The sequence below is a fragment of the Tasmannia lanceolata genome, unplaced genomic scaffold (genome assembly GCF_043159265.1).
Source record: "Tasmannia lanceolata isolate RefF3 unplaced genomic scaffold, GAP_Taslan_0.1 ptg000016l, whole genome shotgun sequence".
In the NCBI taxonomy this organism is placed as follows: Eukaryota; Viridiplantae; Streptophyta; class Magnoliopsida; order Canellales; family Winteraceae; genus Tasmannia; species Tasmannia lanceolata.
This window is the reverse complement of record NW_027518693.1, coordinates 9,087,068-9,105,418: the sequence shown is the minus strand read 5'-3', so window position 1 is coordinate 9,105,418 and position 18,351 is coordinate 9,087,068. Positions and strand designations below refer to the sequence as shown.

The 18,351-nt window shown below is 38.2% G+C and overlaps 1 protein-coding gene across 1 annotated transcript; it reads left to right on the top strand.

Annotated features, from left to right (window-relative positions):
- The first annotated feature begins 774 nt into the window (after nucleotides 1-774).
- LOC143848062 (protein transport protein SEC23 E-like) lies at nucleotides 775-17,479 on the top strand. The gene is made up of 12 exons (XM_077356858.1): nucleotides 775-1,715; nucleotides 2,282-2,455; nucleotides 3,768-3,929; nucleotides 4,230-4,372; nucleotides 4,468-4,543; nucleotides 4,688-4,860; nucleotides 4,998-5,079; nucleotides 6,606-6,683; nucleotides 7,635-7,796; nucleotides 7,877-8,140; nucleotides 12,611-12,715; nucleotides 17,002-17,479. The coding sequence occupies exons 1-12, from the start codon at nucleotides 984-986 to the stop codon at nucleotides 17,146-17,148; spliced, it is 2,298 nt and encodes a 765-aa protein (XP_077212973.1). The 5' UTR covers nucleotides 775-983; the 3' UTR covers nucleotides 17,149-17,479.
- Nucleotides 17,480-18,351: the final 872 nt, after the last annotated feature.

Here is an 18,351-nt window from a genome sequence, read left to right as displayed (position 1 = left end):
TTGGTTTCGGCTTTGGTCTTCACGGAAACAGAAACATTTTGGTTTCAGTAGAATCGTATAAAATCTTGGAGACGCATGGAAACATATGCAAATGATGAAAATTTCAACTTAAAACTCTAGGAAATGTTAGAATAAGCACAAATAAATACTTATAAATTCTCGCATAAGTAAGAAAACCATCCATAATAGCTTAATCCCATCGAACACCTAGTGACATGTATTGGTTCTATGCGGTATGATATCTTGTATACATGATACGATGACCTTTTTGTGCAATCCAATGACATTCACTACCAAATATTATTCTCTAAACTAATGAAATGAAATGCAAATCATGACAGCTTTCAATTTTTTGTTGTTCGGACCATTCTGATCAAATTTCGAGAAATTCTGATGAGTATCGCGAGTTTTGATTGAATTTCGAAAATTTTGTTCGAATTCCAATGGAAATAATGATATGGGAAGAATTCACTGAGATTCTGTTTTAGGCGGGATGAAAACAAAAACCTTTCAGTCGTTTTGGAGAAATTTAAAACCATGATTAAAATATAAAACTACCAAAGAGAGTGTCCCACATTTGATTGATTTGGATCTGCATTTGCACGATTAACATGAGGCCCAACAAATTGTCGGTTCAGATCAATCGAAGGTGGGACCCACTTCACCCTTATTAAGCGCGCCACATTGTATTACCATGAGGCCTTTCTTTCCTAAAACATACCCATCTCCTCCCGGTTTATCACGCGCGAGTGATTTTAGGAAAAGTGTAGATTTCATAGTGACACCTTCAACCCGTCTCTCTCTTCAACAGGACCCAAGCAAAAATAATAAAAACCGAAGAAGAAGAAACGAAAACAGAGAAGAAAATCTCTGAACTCGCCCCCCTTCTCTCCTACCCCCCCAAAAAAAACCCTAACCCCACAAAAACCCCAATCGAAGAGAATTTTCAGAAGGAAGAATCAGAATCAGAACCAGAACCAGATATGTCTGAAATGGCAGTACCAGAAACGGACGGCGGAGATGGAGTCCGAATGACATGGAACATGTGGCCAAGATCAAAAGTAGAAGCCAGTAAATGCGTAGTCCCAATCGCAGCCTCAATCTCCCCGATCCGCCCTCTCCCTGACCTCTTAATCCTCCCATACACCCCCCTTCGTTGCAAAACCTGCTCCTGCATCTTAAATCCATACTCTCGTGTTGATTTTCAAGCCAAGATCTGGATCTGCCCCCTTTGTTTCCAACGCAATCACTTTCCCCCTCACTTTTCCGCAATCTCAGAAACCAATGTTCCTGCAGAGCTTTTTCCACAGTACTCAACAATCGAATACTCAATCCCTACTGACCAAACCCTAATTCCTCCTCCTGTATTTTTATTCCTTCTTGATCTTTGTATTATCGAAGAGGAGCTTCAATTTGTAAAGTCCGCGCTCCGTCGTGCTGTTGGATTGCTCCCTGATAATGCCCTAGTTGGGTTTATTTCGTTTGGGACTCAAGTTCATGTTCATGAGCTTGGATTTTCGGATCTGACTAAGGTTTATGTTTTTCATGGTGCTAAGGAGATTTCTAAAGAGAAGATTTTGGATCAGTTAGGGCTTTCTGTTGGTGCACAAAGGGCTGGGGGTTTTTCGAAGGGGGTTGTTCAGAACGGGTTTAGTCATGGGATTGTTAATCGGTTTTTGTTACCGGCTTCGGATTGCGAGTATACGCTCAATTCGGTGAGATAGAATTGGAATTGTTCGTTTTTTTGATTTGTTTGGATTATTATAGTATAATTGAATTGGAGGTCTTGGTTATTAGAAGAGTTGTTTTCTAGGTCAACTCCGTTATTTGTTGTTTGATTTTAGAATTTAACACTAAATTTGGTGAGAAGGATTTGGAATTGTCGTTTTTTAATTTGTTTGGAGTGTAATTGAATTGGAGATCTCGGTGATTAGAAGAGTTGTATTCTAGGTCAATCTTGTTATTTGTTGTTTGATTTTAGAATTTCACACTAATATTTGTTTAGGAAGAAAAAGTAGATTAGTTTACTATACTAGAAAACTTTGATGGCATTTTAGCGAGAATTGAAGTGAACTAGTATTTAACTTGGAGGTTTAAGTGCAACAAGCAGTTTGGAATTAAGCATAGTCGATACAAAACTTAAGTGAACATTGTATGAATATGGATGTAAAATTTGATAAGAGAGAATTGTTCTTTTTAACTCATTTGAATTGGAGATCTGGGTAAAAGAGTTGGGATTCTAGGCTAACTTTTTATTGTTTATTTGTTTGTTTAATTTCAGCTATTGGACGAGTTACAGACAGATCAGTGGCCTGTGCAATCCGGTAATCGGGCGTTAAGATGCACAGGAGTCGCCCTGAGTGTTGCAGCAGGTCTCCTTGGAGCTTGCATGCCTGGTACCGGTGCTCGCATTATAGCTTTAGTCGGTGGACCATGCACAGAAGGCCCTGGCACGGTAAGAGTATATTTTTGTTTTTATGTGTTACTTTTATTCTCTACTTATTTATTAGATATGCTCAACTGCTTCTTGCTAGTGTAAATGAGGTTCTTTCTCGTGGGTCTGGAAGTGCCTCGGTTTTATTTTCAGCATTCATATATATAGTTATGATTTGGAAGGGAGGTTCAAATTTCGGTGGTCGTCAAGGTTCTTGAATTTTCTGCATCTGAATGATCCCATGGGAATGTAAAACTGTCAATTCATATTGTTTTATGTATTGAGTTGATAGAATAAGCTATCTAATTATTGTATGTGAATCTTGAAAATTGGTTAATTGTATAGTAAGTAGTACATGTATTATGTTTAGTGCTTTACAATATGAGTATCATCGCTTCACCATCAATATCATCTCTCTTATTTTGATAGTCTAAATGGTAGATATCCCCAGCTGCTGATTCAGTTTAGGGAGCTCGATTGCTTTCTTTCTGTAGAAAATTTGACCTGGACGTGGTGCAACATTTTAAGCCTTGATGCAGTCCATCAAGCCTGCCATCTTAATTGTCTTATTGTGATTATGATTAGTGAAAATATTTGTGATAAGATTTATCAGGGATTAAAAAAAAAGATTTACCAGGGATTACCTTTCAATTTTTTTTACCATGGATTAGTGTCTTGCTTTTCTTGATCTGTTCTTGTAATGGTATTCTTTCTTGGTTTAAGCCTGTTATTATCATGGTTAGCATGTATGTGATGGATTTTGTAATTTTGTTGGTTATTGATCATGTGATTAGAGGGCAAGCCTTGGCGCAACGGTGAGGTTGCTCCATTGTGACCTGGTGGTCATGGGTTTGAGCCACAGAAACAGCCTCTCTGCAAAGCAGAGGTAAGGCTGCGTACATCTAGCCTTCCCCAGACCCCGCAATGGTGGGAGCCTCGTGCACTGGGCTGCCCTTTTTATTGATTGTGTGATTCCTTCTTTGTTTTGTAACTATTGCTACAATTTATATTTAAATGAGGCAACATTTTCCGGCATTATGATGAGTCTGCTAATTTTATTCCATTTGCATCCTTCAGGAACGATAAGATTGGCATCACCAGCATGTAGTTCTTACTTTAGATATGGTAGCATGGCCTTATTGAGTATATGCTCCCTCATTCTGCTACCATGTTATATTGATGATACAGAATTGTATACTGACTCAGATGCTTGTTATTTTCATTCTTGAGAATTTCCTGTTGCTTTAAAACTACTTTAAATTGCCATTTTCATATAGATAAAATAGTAGATTGCTAAGCGAATATAGATGCTTATCCTATCTGTTTTCCTCAGATTGTATCAAAAGATTTGTCAGAGCCAGTGCGCTCCCATAAAGATCTCGATAAGGATGCAGCTCCGCATTTCAACAAAGCTGTCAAATTCTATGACAATATTGCCAAACAGCTAGTTAGCCAGGGCCATGTCTTAGATCTTTTTGCTTCTGCACTTGATCAGGTTTGCATTGGTCTTCATCATTTTTCTAGGTTTTTGTGTCTTCAATCTTTTTTAGATCTTAAACGGGGCCCGTATTTAGTTTCCCACTTTATGCTGGTGCACGTGTTGTTTTGCCTGCAATTTGCACTGAGATGCACCTTAAGACATGGTCCTTATGTTCTTTAAAAGCACCAAGTCCAATGTAGTTTCTACCTTCTAAGCTATGTCATCTGTGGGGATTAATTTTTCATTTCCCAGTTTGATAAACATTTTTCAAATCCTAGAATCATGATTTGCCTTCTATTTTACAATAATTTGCAGGTTGGGGTTGCAGAGATGAAAGTTATTGTTGAAAGGACAGGTGGCCTTGTTGTCCTAGCTGAAAGTTTTGGGCATTCTGTGTTTAAAGACTCTTTCAAGCGCATATTTGAGGATGGTGAACAGTCTCTTGGACTTTCCTTCAAGTGAGCCACTTTTCAGTGTTTCCTATGACAATGTTTTGAATCCAATGTTTTTGCTCAAGTATGTCAGTATATGATGTTTACTTTTTTTATTTCAGTGGCAATCTTGACATTATCTGTTCAAAGGATATCAAAATTCAGGGAATCATTGGGCCATGCACGTCTTTGGAGAAGGTTGTTCCATTGCTTCACAATCTAATTGTTTTCAAGGGATCATATTGGATGTGGGATTTTAAGAGCTACATTGTTTTTTTTTAACACTGCCTGACATTTTATTAGATGGGGTAGCTGTCATACTGATTATGTCAAGATTTGCAGAAAGGGCCTTCTTGCGCGGATGTGGTTATAGGACAGGGAAATACAACATCATGGAAGATGTGTGGCCTTGATAAGAGCACTTGTTTAACGGTCTTCTTTGATATTTCACCAAGTGACCGGTCAAACCAACAGGGGGTTGCAAATCAACAATTATACTTGCAGTTCATAACAAAGTATGGTTCTTTAACTTTTTTCTCTGGATTTACTTTCTTTTATTTGCCTGCTTTCTTCTGGTAGACGTTTGTTTTTAATGGTTCTTCTAGTAGGCATTGTTTTTGTTTCTAGTAACAATATGGTCATTTTACTGCAGTTATCAGAGCCCTGAAGGCCAAATGAGACACCGGGTTACAACTATCACAAGAAGATGGGCTGATACTTCTGCCAACTCCGAGGTTAGATGCAGGAGTTTCAATATCACTTTTTGTGTAATATACTGCTTTTAAAACAATCTGATATGCAGATGTATGGTGATCCCATACCTCGTAAAATATGAAATGGAAAGGATACAGTTTGGAGAGTTGGAGTAATTGATGAAAGAAGATATACTTCTTAGACATTAGACTTAACATTCATGAAAGTTCTATCTAGTGCCTCAAAAGATGGCAGCGGAGAGAACTGAGATGAAATATTTGTCTTGTGGGTTATCATTTTTCTGTTTTGTTTTGCCAAACTTGGCTTCTTTGTTACTTTCAAAACACCCATGAAAGTTCTATTCAAGGTGTCAGAAGATGGAAGTGGAGAATTGATATGAAGGGGCTGTTTGGATACGCGGATTTTAGAATCTTGGATTTCCACAATATCCTGGATGGGAGATGAGAGAAGGAGACCCCGTCCATCGTTTTCTGATTTCACGTCCTTCCTTCCTTCCTTCCGTCGAGCGAGAGAGTAGGAGATCGTCCTCTGTTTCCAGGTTTTGGAGAGTAGGAGATCTTCCCCCGTTTGCAGGTTTTAGAAATCTCAGGATGGGGGAGAGATTTCTAAAACCTGGATTTCTTACTTAAAATCCAGAACAATGAATTGTAAAATGCAGCATTTTACACCGCTTTCAAACTAAAACCTGGATTCCAAAATTCATGTATCCAAACAGCCCCGAAATGTTTGTCTTCGAGGCTGTTCTTTTTGTTCATTTTTGCCAAAATAGGCTCCTTTATTACATTCATATTACTTGTCACCACAATATATTCTTTTACTGGGTAAGGTAGCAACATTTAGTTATTTGAAAATAACCTTACACATGGGCTATGAGCCAAGGCACTTTAAATTCCAACTTGCCTAAAAGCCTGCCAATTTAGCATTCATCTAAATTCAATAAGGTCACTGCTACTTACGTGTTGTCTTCTAGTTGATTGGCTTCTTCGTGAATATATAGAACCCAGCTCAACTTGTGCTTAAACTGCATAATGTAGTGTCCAATAGGTGAGAACGTTTAAGATCTTCCTTAATTGATAATTGCCCTCTGAATCTCTTATACTTGAAACAATTGTTGAGGCCTCATATCCAGTGCTTAAAAACTCGTACTTGGACAAGGACTCGGGCAAGATAAAACCGAGCCAAGTCGGCAAAGTCAATGATTGATGCAGTTAGGTTTTCATTGACAAAGGCAAGCCAAAGGAGAACCAAAACCATCTCTTGCTTCTTGACCTCTCATTTGTTCGAAGTTTGAGGGGGAGCGTGAAGTATTGTATTTTTATTCTGTATAATCGAGTCGATTCATGATAATCAGTGGTTGACTCGGAGAGTTTTTAAACAGTGCGTGTACCTTTCTTTAGAGGATAATTCCCATTCTCATTCTCACAAGCCATGATTGGCCTTCATTTTCTAGTATGCAATTTTTGGTTCTCAGCACATGAAAATCTATATTCTTTTCTCATAATTTTACAGGGGAGTATGCTGATCTGAAGGATTATTGCATTTGCAGGAACTAGTGGAAGGATTTGACCAGGAGACCGCTGCTGTTGTAATGGCAAGATTAACCTCACTGAAAATGGAGATCGAGGTATTTTCCAAATTCCATAGCTTTTTTTAACCCGGAATTATCTAGGAACCCAGGGCGGCACCTTAAATCTTATTAATGAGAATAAAAGATACAAGAGGGCGACATAGAACCTTGCCTCTATCCCATTATATAATGGACATATAACAGAAAATCCCCAACCCAAAAAAAAAAGAAAGTAACATTATTTATTACGCATAGAGGGATTACACAATTGGTCGCATCTACCAGCTCCTTTGGAATCCTTTGGAAGGCTGGACCAATCCCAAAAAACTGAGTTTGTGCTAGTGTCACAGGCATAATTAGCCAAGCTGTCTGCAACAGGATCACCTTCCCTGCAGATATGAGTGATGGAAAAATCCATAGCAGATAATATATCCATTATTTCTTTTCATATATAATGAATGCACTTCCAAATTCCATAGCTTGTGTCATTGAAATCCAAGCTTCTATCATGCTACAGTACCACTAACGTGTTATGACTTGTGAGCAAACTGTTTTTTTTTCGGAATGACAATGATTTTCACCAGCTGCTTTGTTTGTCAATTTCTTGTAAATGTGAGAACGGTCTATTTGAACAGACCATTACCTTTGATGAATCAACACCAACCGTAATTATAACGGTAATCTATGCCCTTTCTCACAGTCCAAAGTCCACATGAATTGTGCCTTCCAATGGTTGTAAGTTGAAATTTGTGGCCTGAATATAGAATCTCACTTTTTCGTGTGTGCTATCATAACCTTGTACCTGTCTGGTATCTCATTTATTTACATGTCATATCTGTTCCTACATACTTCCTAGTTTAGTAGGTGCAATTCGGATTGGTCCTGTTTCCTATCTTGAAGTGAACTAATAAGTTCCTCTGATTGCTTTACTTTCCGACCAAACAAATAATCTGTTTTTGGTTCTACTGTTCTTAGAGAGCTTACCAGCTTTTCCTTTCCATTTGTCAGGAAGAGTTTGATGCAACAAGATGGTTGGATCGATCCCTCATTCGTCTCTGTTCAAGATTTGGAGATTATCGAAAAGATGACCCAACGTCATTTACGCTAAACCCAAATTTCTCTATATTCCCACAGTTTATGTTCAATTTGCGGCGCTCACAATTTGTCCAGGTGATATGTCAGATGATATCTATGAATTCAACTAATGGTCCGCTCTTTTTCTTCATCTCTAATTCGATTGTTTACTGTAGGTTTTCAATAACAGTCCGGATGAGACAGCTTATTTCCGCATGCTATTAAACCGGGAGAATGTCACCAATTCGGTGGTTATGATCCAGCCTTCACTAATTTCTTATTCTTTTAATTCACCTCCTTCACCGGCATTGTTGGATGTAGCTTCTATTTCAGCAGATCGTATCCTCTTGCTAGATGCGTATTTTAGTGTTGTTATTTTCCATGGGATGACAATTGCTCAATGGCGCAACATGGGTTACCAGAATCAGCCTGAGCATCAGGTAAGTTTGTGATTTCTCCCGTTGTCCTTTGGTTTGCATGGTGCTTGTTATGAATGTTCACTGTTACAGTCTTTGCTTTCGTTTTTTTTTTTTGAAAGATTACAAGATAAGGCGCATAAACAAGGTACTTATCGTTGGCAGGGATGATATACATATTAGGCCATCCTACATTCTTTGCTTTCTATAATCTCTCATATTTGATGACCCTGTTTTGGTAGGGTTAAGAAATCGGACGGGCAAAAATAGATATGATGAGGTGCAAACGAGTAAAAAAAAAGGGGACAAACCACAAGATTCACACACCGTGATTTTATGTGGAGAAAAGACCCTCTCTCAATTTCTCACCACAAAAGAAACCCCCAAGACGAAAAACTCTCCTTTTCTCTCACCACCCACACTTCTGTGGTCGTGTGGTTTCTCTCTACCACTCTGAAGGCATTCAATGCCGTATATAAAGCTAGGTCTCTCTCTCTCTCTCTCCTAGTAAAACTAGGATACACCTTGGACAATTAAGCCCTAGACTAATTAGGTAACCTAAATCTCCCTCTCTATCCTGGTCATACTAGGAAACCTAAATGAAAGGGAGAGTCTCACTTCCTACTTGCGTAGGAAACAAGACACCTAAACCCAACTGGTAGGTTGACTTGCCCCACTATTTATAAGAGCAACATACTAAGCATTCTATATATTGCATTTTTTTTTTTTTTCCGAACAAGTATCCTATTATTAAAAGAAGGGGTGCAGAAGAGGGGGCTAAGGAAAGTGCCAAAAACAAAGTATAATTTTTGCTTCTCTCAAGTATTTGATAATGGAAAGGATTCTTTGTTAAGTGTTTGATAATGCCATTGACTCTAGACGGTTAACTTGGTTACTTGGGCAAGTCAAAATTATACCTTTTTTTCTCAAGTATGTGATAATGGTATGTATTAAACGCTGGGCACTTTTTTTTTCCTTTTCATTTTAAAGTTCTAAGCACTCTAATTTGGTAATATGCATGTGTGTAACACGCATTGTTCATTTGGTGAGCCCTATCATGGATTGTCTGTAAATCAAAATCAGACTGATTAGACAATCCTAACCAACCACATTACGGTCTTTAGCTATTGACTGTAGATTGCTGGTCTTTTTTCTTCATTTTTTCTTCATCTCCAATGAAAAAAATTCTCCAATTGGAAGGTCAGTATCATCCGACCAGTGTGAATTTTGGGCTGTAATGAGGCCCATCTGATGAATTGTTTGGTTCATATAAGTGTATGCCATTTTTTTCCAGAATATAATGTTTGGTACCAAAATGAGAAAAGGGTTCCGACTCCACATACCGGCAATTTTGTAGTTATGGAAGGATACACAAAAGAAGAGAAATATGTAGGGAGTTTAGTAATCATTAAATGAATGGAAATTGATATTCATTTTCACACTTACCATTCAAAATCTCAAAATTCAAAGTTCTAAGTTTTAACAATAACTTAAAAAGACTGATGCCACAATACTGAACGTCTTGTCTCAAATTCTAATTTCAAAAGATAAAAGCCCTCCACCACTGTATTCGAACTTCTTAGCCTCAAGCATAAATTTGAAACAGTCTAAGTTCATCTTGTCCTTTATGAAACAGTCAAAGTTCATCTTGTCATTGGATTGGTGTAATTGTTGTCATCATTCTTCACTGATGGTATTTGTGCCGCACCATCTTCGTCAACTCGTCTGCGGAACTCTACCCAAAGGATTTCACAAAACTCTAAATACTTGAATACAAATATTTATTCTGTTGGAAAAATGTATCTAAACACATTTATTTGATTTGATTGGGGTAGCTTTTTTAATGAACTCTTCCCAAAGGCTTTCGCAAAATCATAAAAACTAACTATTCAAAAAAATAAAAATAAAAATAAAAATCATAAAAACTTGAATGATTTAAAAAAAAAAAAAAAAAACTAAACACATTAAATTTATTCGATTGGGTTAGGTTTCTTAATCCTATCAATTCACTCATGTCATGGGTACCCAATCTTAATCAACTTGGCATGGCGTGATCGAATACTCGGTCAGCACGGCTGAGTACTCGGTTGACGTGGTCTTAACTCGGTAGAGTCAAAGGAGTTTTGATTGACTTTGTAGGGTAAAACGTGGGCTCGGCAAGAAGGCAGTCAAGGTAAAAGGGGAGTCAACTCGAGGGAGTCCATGATGATGTGGGTGAGTTTTTAAACTGTGTTGGGTTCTGTTTTAACTTAAAAAATAAAAGCCATGACATGAGTGGGTGATGATTCTCTTTACATAATAGTCGTACGACTTTTTGACTCAGTACAATGGAAAACGAACTGATTTGAGGAGTCACAAGTCGATTAGGAAAGTTTTGTATTCAAATTAAAAAAGAAAAGTTAAAACACATAAAAGGGATATATAGCTCATAAAAAATGGAATCATAGTATATACAAGATTTAATACAAGAAAGATGCAAAAACATGTGGAAAAAGGTCAATGGGCTTTTTCTATGTGGGCATGGGTGTCAATATGCATATTCCATGCAATCTTTAAGTGGCCTTGTTAAGGCACCACACAGGCACATGGGCACACACGCACGTGTGTGTGTGTGTGTGTGTGAGAGAGAGAGAGAGAGAGAGAGAGAGAGAGAGAGAGAGAGAGAGAGAGAGAGAGAGAGAGAGAGAGAGAGAGAGAGAGAGAGAGAGAGAGAGAGAGAGAGAGCTTCCACACTCCCTTGTTTAAAATAATAATGAGACTCTTTTCATTTTATGCTTCTCTAGATAATTGTTAATGGCAGTTACGATTCTCGAAATGTTATCACCAACCAATCAAATTGGGTTTAATAAAGTGGGGGATCACCTCTTGCTCCCGATTCCTTGAAGTTAAACTTTGACGGATCTAGTTTGGGGGGAGGTGCTTTGGGCCTATGCAGGCCCTCCCGATGTTAGGGTGTTATGTGTAATGATAGAGGGGAGGTGCTTTGGGCCTATGCAGGCCCCATCGGGGTGGCGGATTCTACTGAAGCGGAGGTGTGTGCAGTTTATCAGGGTTTGAAGTTGATGATGAGAGATGGATTGAATAATGTGGTGATTGAAGGGGACTCCTTAAATGCCATTCGTTGGCTTAAGTGTTCCCAAATCCTCCTTGGAGATTTGATAGACGGTTCGATGAGATGTCAGATTGGCTGCGATCTCTCTCTCTTGAATTTAAGCATGTGAGTCGCTCGGCCAACAAGGTGGCAGATAGGCTAGCAAAAAATGGAGTCTCAAGGATTCTTTTGTCCTCTATGATGAGCTTCTCTTGAATTTAAGCATGTGCGTCACTCGGCCAACAAGGTGTCGTATAGGCTAGCAAAAGATGGAATCTTCAAGGATTCTTTTGTCCTCTATGATGAGCTTCCACATTGAGTTTATGTCTTTTTTAACCTTTTTTGTATTTTTCTTTCTTTTTGTATCTTGAGTCCTTGACCACCTCTTTCTTATTTGCTATTAATAAAATTTGCCACCATTTTCAAAAAATAAAAATAAGGGGGTTGGGATGGGGGGATCACATTATCTTAACAAGGGAGTGCTGATACCATTTCCTGATATATAATGTTGTTAGCATGGTTTTAAATTTCCAACAAAACTGATAAGAAACAACCAAAATGTTTGCATTTCCATCCACACCGAAATGCATGTGAAAGTTGTGTGTATCATGCATAGATATTTATATGAATTACATATGTGTGAAATGTGGTAGACACAGAATTTTAGACATGCGCGACATCGCATGTCACTAGATGTTCGATGTTATTAAATCATTAGGGATGACTGTTGTATTTTTTATTTGATGGTTTCTAAGCGTGTATTTATGCTTATTCTAGCATTTCCTAAAGTTTCATATAAAATTCTATCATTTGCATATGTTTTCATACGTTTTCATGATTTTATAAGATTTCCACTGAACCCGAAATGCTTCCTTTTACGCTGCGATTGAAACCAAAACTTAAATCCTTGGTTGTTAGTTTTGGTCACCATTCTGTCTTGCACAGTTCGCCCCTCGATGTTGTCATAAAACTAGATTGCATGCAATCATAAAACTAGATTGTATGCAATTTGATATGCTCTACATCTTTGCTAAGCAGACAGATGATGTATTATAGGCAGACGGCAGACCCTGCTGAAGTTTAGAACCGAATTTACCTGGTCTGTACCGTTCACATACAAGTGCAATGCTTGTTATGATCATGTCCTGTTGCTCTTACATTTGGGTTTTTAAAACTATTTATTGCTGCATTGTCTTTCCTAACTTTCTTCATTGCTTGAACTTCTTTACATTTGTACTGTAGATGCTATGTCTTTAACTGTTAAGACCAAATTCCAAAGAAAATTGGTGCCCACACTTCCATATATTACGAAGGGATTGACAACTGAACCTAAGATTGGGAGCTTGTTTCTTGAGCATAGTTTATTTTATTTTTAATTTTCTTATAATTATCGTCTTTCACAGGCCTTCGCACAGCTATTACAAGCTCCTCATGATGATGCTCAAATGATTATCCGGGATCGGTTCCCTGTCCCTCGATTGGTTGTTTGTGATCAGCATGGTTCTCAGGTCAGTCCTTTTATTTTTGGCCATGACATAAACCTGTATAATCATCATAAAACTTCCTCCAACTCTGTAAAGTTTTTTTGTGGAAATTTTTATGGTGCAGTATTTTCACTACTAATCAACTAGTCATGAGCACCATTTAATCATAGTAAAATGATGCAAACCTATAGGTTCGCATATGACTTTCTCGTGATTTAGGAGCAATATCTGTGCTCTAACTCAACCAGACTGCGATGTGCATTCCCAAATCAGCATAAACAGATCATAAATCATCAAATACAGTAAGGATTTTCAAAGATATGCTAAGATTAAGAGTTCAGCTATCAAGGAAGCTAAATTCATCCACGATCATTTCCAAAAGAGAAAACAACTAACTAATGAATAAAAATTAGATCTGAATCAAATCTATCTTAGCAAATCGGATCTGAAATAGGATACTTAATTAAGACCCAAAGAAGGTTTAATAGTACCATTAAAAACAGGGTTAAATAGTGTAAGATAATAAGGAGTTAACCATAGGATTAGCGTAGTAGGTATGGGTGACAAGCGTAGAGCTGTTGGGTTAGATTTTGTTGTAAAATTGATGGGAAAAGGGTTTGGCTATAAGGATTTTTGTGTAAAGTTGATGCAGCTTTCCCTGCTTAAAAGAATCCATCCAACAACAAGTGTTTCCAGAGAGAAGACCAGCTTTCAAAGTGCTGTAGCAGATTTCGTCTCAGCCCAGGTTGGCCTCTCTCCATCCCCTTTTACATCGTGAAACTTCAGCCTCTAAAAACTAGCCGACTTCTTTCCTCTCTCAGCCCGAGCCTTACTACTTTTTAGGCGACTAACAGCAGCCACCTTGCTGCCTTTTCCCCACACCTTGGAACTTATTCGCGGTAGCAATGCCCCAAACCCCTTGAATTTAGGCAACTAAACTCACCCTATAAAATCCCTGTTTTAGCAGCCATCAGCTATAGTTTTCAACCACAACCGAGACCAGTTCTGTATCCTAGTTTCTCATCATATCCACCTCAAACCAGTCCACATACCATATTTAACCAATCCTATAGCCTACCAATATCTTATCCGTTAGCCATCCAGAGCCCATCTTACTGTTAGCCTCTGCAGCCACCTCTTAACCCTTTAGTTTCCATGTGAAACCCAGTCCTTACTACCTTAAACTCAGACCAAATATTCACCTCCAGTTCAAGTGTACACCCTTCCCTAACCCAGCCATCTTGTCACCTATATTACCCCACCAACACATGAAGAACCTTAACCGTTCCACTCTCCACCCTAATCCATGATCTCTTGGCTTGTCCCACCCACCAACCCAGACATTTTGGTTCCCTCAACCCAAGAATCTCCCTCTTGATTCAATCCACCAAAATGACCAAGAATCCTTCTTCTTGGTTGTAACCGATTCCCTTCAACCATCACTTCTTGACACCGACTACTATTCAAACTGATTCTTGTTTCTAACCCATACCTCAAGTCCTTTTTTTTTTTTTTTTTGAAATGGTAGCATTATATTAATAGGAGAACCGAGATGGTCCTCAAAGATACAACAAATAAAAATACAATCAAATTACGGAGGAAGGAAATCAAACCACTCCAAAACCAACCTATTAACCCCGGATTTAGCAAGAGAATCAACCTCTCCATTAGCTGATCTCCTAACATGTTTGAAGATAATAGAAGACCCAGAAATCAAGTCAGATATCTCCTCAACATAGCTAAGAAATCTCCAAGGAGGGGCTGCTTTCCCGGATACCCAACTAATCACATTAGATGAATCACCTTCCACTATCACCTTGTCAAACAGATCTTGATTTAAATGCTTTATTCCTAAACAAACCTCTCTGACTTCTGCTTCAGACGAGTCACAAACACCAATGGGACCAAAGAAGGCCCACAAAACCGAACCTAGAGAATCCCTGCAAAGACCTCCAACACCTGCTGGACCCAGATTTCCCAGACTAGATCCATCAAAATTAACTTTTGTCAATCCATCTAGAGGAGCTTCCCACTTCTGAACAATCTTAGATCTCCTGGACCCTTCAAAACACACAATCCGCCAACCCTCCTAGCGGTCATAAGCTGATACAAAACTAAATAAAGGAAGACTTTTCGCCCACCCTATAGCCAAGGCTACGATTTTCATAAATAACCAAAAAGAAGAATTAGTCACACCTTCGAAAACTCTAGAATTCCTTTCTTTCCAAATAACCCACCAGCAGGCTAAAAGGCAAATCTTCCATAAAACCTTCCTTTCTTCTTCCAAGGAACACATTCCCAACTCTTCAGCAACTCAGGAACTGATTTAGGGAAAACCCAACAAATACCAAATCTTTTCAATATAAACCCCCAAATCTCCCTCGCAACCTTGCAGTGGATAAATAGGTGGTCTATAGACTCCCCATCTTCCAGACAAAGGGAACATTGATTCACCAAGCACATGCCTCAAGTCTTATTTCTTGAACTTCCACCACCTCATTCAGCTTCAAAAACCATTCTTTAACCAACCCTTTACACCTCAATTAACTTTCAATCCTTTTCTCCCTAATCCTCCTTCCCTACACAACCGTTTTACCTCCATTAAAGATTTCAATTGGTTTCAACCTCTATCAATTGCCCTTTTCACTACCCTTTTCATCCCTTCCAGTGCCCTTTTCCGCCCTTTAAACAAGCCTTTCCTTTAAAACCTTAACCCTTTAGCCTTTTCCCTCCAATAAACTATTCCGTCTAAAAGCTTCCGCTATCGACCCTTGCGTAAGATAGGGTGAAAAAAGTGAGTGCATGGGTGGACCGCCTCGGAAGAGAACAACATGGCTGGCAGAGCAACTAACTGAAGTGGAAGAGAAGAATATCTTAACGCTATGTGGGTGGGTGGGTTTAATTTCGACCGAAATTTAAAACTGAAACCGAAATTTGAACATCCCCTACCTAGATAAAATCCATAGCTAAAAAGAGAATTAAATCCTAAAATAAGAACTAAATAAGTCTCACGAAATGTGACTTATTACTTGCTAAATAAAACGGGGGGTTGTTAAATGGAACCTATGGGATAAAATAAGGGTTAAGTGATGGTGGGCCATCGTATGGGGTTTGGTTTAAGTGACGGTCAGCCATGAGGAAAAGGCGAGAAAGGTGGACCATATGTTGATGTGGACATCCCCTACATCTAGAAAAATGTATAACTGAAGAGTGAAATAAAGAAATAAATCCTAAAATAAGAACTAAATAAGTTACGAAAAAAATAAATAAACTTTGTCTGCGGCATCAAGGGGGAGAAGACTAGTCGTTGGCTATGTTAGGCCGATAAAGCCAAGAGCATGCTTAGACATTGCGAGTTTGCCAGTAGGAAATGGTACGGAAATGGTACGTACTATCGAAATTTCGGTGATCGGATTGGCGAAAGCTAAACCGCAAATCGTTCTATGGGTGGGAATTGGGATCACATTATAAATTTGACTAGTAACATGCTAAATAAAATTGGGTTTGTTGCACTACCAAATATGTTTTAAAGGCTATTTGTTCATGAAATAAAAAGGTTTAAAAGCTCCTCAACTAATTTTAGTACTTTCCTTTAGATTGAAAGGGGACGCTCTTGGTTATACTTGTTAGTTAAGATGTTCTCAACTCAACTCAACTAAGCCTTTGTCCCAAACTAGTTGAGGTCGGCTAATGAATCCTTTAGAAAATTTTCATGAAGAAGGTGAAAGGATCTACCCGGCTCAAATTGACTAAGTGTACTCCTCACACTAGTTGGGTTCGTCTACATGGATCATTTTCTTCTATCCTATCCTATCCTATCCAAGGTCATGTTCTCTGTTATATTCGTAGCCCTCAAGTCTTCCTCACTGTTTCTACCTAAGTTGTTTTTGGTCTGCCCCTGCCCCTACCTCTTTTAACTCCATCAACTTGGCACGAGTCACTTCTTCTCACTGGAGCATCGAAAAGCCTACGTTGGATATGCCCAAACCATCTTAAGCAGTGCTCTCTCATCTTCTCCTCAATTGGTGCCACCCCCACTTTTAAAGATGTCTTCATTTTAAAGATATTATTGAAAAAAAATAAAATTCCTACTCATTCTTGTAATCAAATCAAACTCATAACTCGTGCTCATTATATTATATGGATTTCTTGAAGTCATCTTGCAGGATTAAGGGATTGTATTTTAGCTGCTGGTTTTTACTTTCGCAACATTATGCATTACAATGCCGAGATTTTTAACTGCCCAATTCCTTTTCAAAGATTTTGGACAATTCTGCCTCAATAACCTTTCTTGTGTTTATGTTATGCAGGCAAGATTTCTTTTGGCGAAATTGAACCCGTCGTCTACTTATAATTCTCCCCATGAGGTGGCCGCTGGTTCTGACGTAATCTTCACGGATGACGCGAGTCTGCAAGTGTTCTTTGAGCATCTTCAGAGGCTAGCTGTGCAGTCTTGAAGTGTAGATGAGTTGGGTTCTTAAGAAGTTTTTGATTTTGGTGTGGTGGATGTTTCTAGGTTTGAGTTCTCTCTATCTCCATTCATTTTCTCTTGTTTTTTTCACAACAGGCCATAAAAGATAATCAGTTATAAGTTACAGGACCCTGCGAAGGCAGGGTCGATCAGTTGGATGATACCTAGTTAGGCTCCAGTTTTTCTTTCCTTTTGTAAGTCTAGAAAGCAAATTTTTTAGTGATTTATGTATTTGAGTTTAAGCTTATGTACTTTTATGGCTGTGGCAACTCTTAAAAAATTTATTTATTTATTTATTTACATACATTTTCTTGTTAGTAACCTGGGTTTAGGCTGTGTCCATCACTGATTATATATGGTTGAGTACCAAAACTGTAAGTGGGTAAAATGTTCATCTAGTGGGGCCCATTATTGTGTGTTCTAGGCTCAAGAATTGCACCAACCTGATTATACTAACCATTTGATCAGTAAAGATAGCTTCACCTATTCTGTTTTCAACTGTCAATATGCTTGTCAAAAGTGGTAGCGAGACTTTAACATGCGTTTGCGTCTGCAGTTTATACTGTGTATTCAAATTGGATTGCAACATGTCTTCTGCTGCTGCCTCCAAGACTGTGTTATATTTCAGAGCCCTGTTCCATTTCTCTTCCTTCCTTTTCTGGTTAGATTTTACATACAGTTGTATATGTTGACAGGGATATCTATCAGCATCCAAAACCATCCTTGGGTTTCCAAACAAAACAAAGTAATTCCTCAAAATACAAGATACCATTTCAACAAAGTAAATCTGCTTCCTATTCAAACAACCTAAAGTCTATTTTTATATAAAAAAAACTTTTTACTGGTTTAAGCTTTCATGAATATGAAGCTTCATGTGAAATCACAATGAGTGCATCTGGATACCCTAATGTACTGCCTATTCTTGCATTGGACATCTGTTTTTTGATGTACAAATTGATCAATAGAGCAAGTATAAAATAAAGAAAGTGTTCCATTATCAAAAGAAGTGAGTTCAGATCTCATTTCCCATTTCTCAATTATCTTTCACATTTGTTCATCCTGTTGGTTTCATCCAAGAATAAAACGTTACCTAGTCGGACTCTTAACAAAATTAATCACTCTTTTTACCCCTTTCCAACTCAAAAGTGGGGCACTTATCTTTTCCTTTTGACTATCTAGAAACCAACTG

What these genes read in the sequence shown, in the direction of transcription:
- LOC143848062 (XM_077356858.1), top strand. Translation starts at nt 984, where the DNA reads ATGTCTGAAATGGCAGTACCAGAAACGGACGGCGGAGATGGAGTCCGA. An exon ending in GCACAGAAGGCCCTGGCACG is followed by an intron (nt 2,456 to 3,767) that starts GTAAGAGTATAT and finishes TGTTTTCCTCAG; the next exon opens with ATTGTATCAAAAGATTTGTC. An exon ending in AGAATCAGCCTGAGCATCAG is followed by an intron (nt 8,141 to 12,610) that starts GTAAGTTTGTGA and finishes CGTCTTTCACAG; the next exon opens with GCCTTCGCACAGCTATTACA.